Source organism: Amphibalanus amphitrite, unplaced genomic scaffold (assembly GCF_019059575.1).
Source record: "Amphibalanus amphitrite isolate SeventyFive unplaced genomic scaffold, NRLGWU_Aamphi_draft 000861F_arrow, whole genome shotgun sequence".
NCBI classification, from domain to species: domain Eukaryota; kingdom Metazoa; phylum Arthropoda; class Thecostraca; order Balanomorpha; family Balanidae; genus Amphibalanus; species Amphibalanus amphitrite.
The window spans coordinates 17612-22615 of NW_024882355.1; the positions used below are offsets into that span (position 1 = coordinate 17612).

A 5004-nucleotide genomic window follows, 5' to 3' on the forward strand; every position below is an offset into this window, starting at 1 on the left:
GAGGGACAAACTGCCAGGGGAAGGGGCAAAGGATGATGGGACCATCATGTGTCAACTTCTTTCTAAGCACTCGTATAGTAAACAATTAAAAATCGGGCCTTGAAGATCCACTCACCAGTCACCCTGCAGGGGACAAAAAAGCTTTTTTTCTAAGTAGTTAGCAATACATTGTAAAAAGCGAGGAAGGCTTGACCAGGTTCCTAGAACGCATGACAGCCTCATGTATAGCTGAACAAGTTAGCCGTCAAAACCTTATTTTCTCGGAGTTGCCTAAGGATACCTAAATGTTGTGGCCAATTGAATTGGGCCTCATGACGTTACCCGTAATTCGCTAATAAATTTGATTACCAGCTGTGACAGCATACAGGCGCATCTCGTTGGTCCATTTTCCACAATGAATGGACGAATGTATTTTCTGACTAAGCGTGTCATTGCACATGCATATAAGCGATGACGAAAACGACCCTAAGACAAATGATAAGAGGAGTAATATCGATGTTATAAGCTCGCGGTCGCAAAACCGCAAAGTGCGCTCTGCGGGTTGCGATTTTGGGCATGTTTTGGGCACGCCGGCTGGTCTGGCTCTCTGAAACTGGAACGACCATATCCAATCACCAGTGTGCTGTTAAATTAAGAAACATTCATAACACATCATTGGTATCCCATTGGCTATATATTTCTGTGAATAAAACACATTCAGATACATAAGCCAAGTCAATGCGCGTAAAAGATTTTCGATCGATTATCAATGATGCAGACTCCGTGTGTAATTTTTGTTTACTCGCCTATCTAAGTTAAATGTCGATTCAACCCTTTCTTGATCAAACAGGTATTTGCACAACAGAGATAATAGAGCATCACATTAGTGCTGACTCTTTGTGCAATAAGCAGCTGTAGAAAAGCACATCGATAACAATCATATTATACGTATGTGCACATCGTACAATAGACCTATGTACCTATGTAACCTAATAAATACATAAGCACAATAGGAAAAATACTTGCAGTGCCTTTAATATCTGCGCCTTTCAACTTCAACTTTCATTTAAGTAAAAGTCACTCTTTAGGCATTCCGATTGATGGAAACATGGCCGTTATTTAGTTTCATATTTACGGTACATTTTGGTTCATGACAAGAAGGCAATCGTGTTACTTTGTTCTAAAAAACCTTAGCAGCTTGAAAAATGAAAAAATGATCACATTCTTGGTGCTATCAATTCATCCCAGGATATACTGCAGCTCAACGTGAACATACACGCATTTTTATTCAACACCTCAATGATCTTTCTGTTTACACAAACATTAATACAACTTTTTAAAGTGAAAGCAGTCTTAAAACCTATAAATACAGCATTTATGAGGTGGCTCAACATAATTTCTATACTGCTCAACTAAATGTGTCATGGAAGTTCGAAAAATGGTCGGCAAACAACGAAACATCCGACACGTTTAAAGCTCCTCTAAATGATGGCAAATAATTGTGAACCCGATTTCCCTATAACACATATTCAAAAGCCTTCATCATTGATATGCCACTGCAGGCATGTTGACGTCTCAAACATGAGAAAATGAAAAACGAAATTCATTTAGGTACAGATAGCTCAGCACTCAGCAGCATAAAAGTTGTTTGAAGGAAACTAATCGATAAAATTAAGTGCCTGAATGGAAAATTCTGCCCTCCATAACATCTGCCCCGATGAATTTTTCACCCATAAAAAACAGCGCATCACAACGCATCCACGTTTTCAGTGGCATCAGCAACAAGTAAATATACCTACACCAATAAACGTCATGCTTCGGGAATCTAGTCTTGGAACATTCTTTGTGCCTGCTGCTACCGGTCACCCTCATTCTACTCACCAAAACAAAATACATTAACGAGCGTCTGTCTGCACATGTACGGCTAACGGCTCACTATATACAGCGTACCACGAATACAACAAAGTGCAAACAGCCATGATATACAATACACATTTCAGGCTATATATATAATAGAACTCCAATTTACATATACAAAAGCAATACACAAGTAGTGGCACACCTATGTAGATACACACGCCTTCTATATCAGCCAATCGGAATACTATATCTACGTACAGGGCCGGCGACTTTGGCTGTCGTTGCCGCGGCTGGCATATGTATGTTTATGACGGCAATCCAATAGCAGTGTTTGCATGGCAAACACAATCAGAGAAAGAGGGTTCGCCTTTGTGGTCGCTACTGCGCATTATACATCAGAGCTCCACAGTGAGCTCTGTCCCACGGCCATTTCATTTGCGGCATTGGTGTCAGCTGTTTTTGATTTAATGTCGTGCTGTGTGACATTTTTTATTGATTCTTTTTAGCCTTGACGTATAAATGTACTGAGCGTATTTTCATTGAATGACTGATTCTTCCAAGTTAGCCCGGAGACGTAAATCTATAATTTATATCCGCAGCTGAGGTGGTTTATCTTGAAGCCGTGGACAATATTCTGCCTCACTACTCTGGGCTACCTGTCGTGCGGCAATGAAATCTCACCTACATTGCCATTATAAATACTTACTATTTACAGTGTCACCTGTAAAGTGGGCAGTCCCACGTCACGTTTCCTGAGCGCGTGACGCCTCGGCCGGTCCTCCGGCTCCGGGCGTTCGGGACCGCTGCCTCAGCGTCCCGGTCGCCCGATCTCAGAGCATGGTCTCGTTGCGTTTTCCGTTGATGCCCGAGTACTTGCAGCTACCGGCGGAGAACTGGGACACCTTGCCGGTGACGAAGAGGTCGCGGAACGTCTCTCGGAACTGGCGCGACATGCCGCAGTAGATAGCGAAGTTGATGGGGTACGACAGACTGATGATGAAGTTGATGATGACGATCAGCGCCTGGCGCCTGTCGTAGTCCAGCAGCTCCACCCTGTTGCCGAGCAGGTTCTCCACGATGTGCAGGCACGTGAAGACGGCCATCGGGATCTCCACGATCAGGAAGGCGGTCACCACGACGATCAGCATGAGGGTGGTGCAGTGCGGGTCACGGCGCCGCTGGCAGTCCCGGCGCCGCTTGTTCGCCCCTCCGACGCCGCTGAGCAGCCGCTCGCGTTTGGCGCGCGTCTCCTGCAGGGTGCGGAGCAGCAGGATGTTAAGCACCACCAGGCTGATGCAGGGCAGCAGGTGGATGAAGAGCACGCGGAAGCCGAAGTAGACACCGTAGTAGAGGCCGGTGTTGATGACGTCGGTGACCCAGTGCGGTCGGCCGATGGAGCAGCTGGACGTGACGCGGCCCATGTGGATCACCTCCAGCAGGTCGTAGCTCTTGTCGAAGAAGCGGCTGGCCTGGTGGAGCAGCGCCAGTGCGTAGATCCAGCCGATGGCGCGCACCACGCGTCGCTCGGTGCACCAGACACGGGCCACGGCCGCGTGACAGACGTACACGTAGCGCTGCACGGCCAGAGCCAGCGTCAGCCAGATGCTGCTGGTGTGGAACAGCGCCGGCAGCGTGTCCGTCATCGTGACGTGCATGTAGCACGCGTAGATGGAGTCGAGCGGCTTGTGGTAGTTGCCGAAGGTGTACAGGTAGAGCAGCCAGGGCGCCGGCAGCAGCAGCGTCAGCATGTCCGAGACTGCCATCGCCATCAGGACCAGGTTGGTGGGCGTGCGCATGTGTCGGCGCGACATGACCACCACGATTAGCGTGTTGGCCACGATGGTGACGGCCAGCAGCAGCGGCATCACGTAGCCGTAGAGCGGCAGCGCGTACTGCAGCGGCCACTGGTGGTTCAGGTTGGCCGGCCGCGGCATCAGGATGCCGTTCTGGCCGGAGGCGTTTCGGTCCCAGCAAACCAGCGACTCGGGCGTGCGCTCGAACACGACGTCGCCATCGCGGCACTGGTAGCCGGCGAACAGCTGCCGCAGGTCGTCCTCGTTCAGACCCATGGTGGCGCGGTGGTGTGCCGTGGTGGCGAGCAGATCCAACGACAGAACAGAGCTTTTCTAGGGTCTCGCTTCTGTCACGGCTCTGGTGTGCGATCAATCTCTGTGCCGCTTACTTGGCCTTTCTCCTATTTGAATGATGATCTTACGAGACGCGTGAAGACTGGCGCCTTCGAAGAGATCGGCTGTCTCGGTAGCTCAAAATTTATAAGTCAGCTAGCTCATTTCAGTTCTGATACGAAAATGACGTTTTTTTTCTTTCTCACCTTTGCTTTCAGTTTTCTTTGCTTCGACGTCTTCTGTCGTAACTTCGATGGAGTGGCGTAACTTCGGTAGTGAGCCTTTCGCAACTCCTCTTTCCAAAGTCCTGTGCTTTTCAGCTCAGTCTCACGCTTGTCCACAGTCTTCCAGCCTCTCTACTTGGCTCTTTTCGCCACTAAGCCTTACTCCTCTACCGTGACTTGATCCTCCGTCGGATCAGGCCGAACCCTATCGACTGATGCGCCGCCACTGTCGGACTGTTGACCGGGGAGCGTCCGGTTATCGACTGCCGGAGCGGCGGCAGCGGCAGCGGCGTCGGGCGCCCCGTGCCGCCCCCTGCGCGCGCCAGGCGGTCACCAGTCCCGCCAGCGCCCCGCGGCCAAACGGTAATGACCTGTCACGCGCCGTTCTAATGGTTCAAGCCGGCTTATCGACGCAAATGGGTTCGCTCGATTCAATTGAGGCCATAAGCATGAGTGTAGCGCCCGGACTGATTGCGTGCCTGCTGCTGATGGCCCCCAGCAGCTCTGTTGCCGCCTGCAGGCATGCACGTTATTCCGGTATATTCATAGAGCGTCGGACTGTAACACGTGCGCTTATTTCGGTCATTCGTCCTTCTCCAAACATTGCCCAGTGACGGTGTGCAACAATATTGCGCACATCCAATTTAATCCTGATTTGCCCCGTATTGAGCTTTAAAACTTCAGAGGAACGGAAACTCGGAGCACTGCGAGAGTTTCAACGAGCTCTTCAGTTTACACGCACGTAAGCTTCGTCAAGCTCTAACACTTCATCGTTGGGTAAATATGCTCATAATTCACAATTCTATCAAGCATCC

At 49.7% G+C, this 5004-nt stretch overlaps 1 protein-coding gene across 1 annotated transcript; it reads right to left on the reverse strand.

Moving 5' to 3' along the window:
- Positions 1-654: 654 nt before the first annotated feature.
- LOC122367278 (sex peptide receptor-like) lies at positions 655-4693 on the reverse strand. The gene has a single exon (XM_043340244.1). The coding sequence runs from the start codon at positions 3906-3908 to the stop codon at positions 2670-2672; it is 1239 nt and encodes a 412-aa protein (XP_043196179.1). The 5' UTR covers positions 3909-4693; the 3' UTR covers positions 655-2669.
- Between the last annotated feature and the right edge of the window lie 311 nt (positions 4694-5004).

Excerpts from the sequence above, each read along its gene's own strand:
- LOC122367278 (XM_043340244.1), bottom strand. The coding sequence starts at position 3,908 with ATGGGTCTGAACGAGGACGACCTGCGGCAGCTGTTCGCCGGCTACCAG.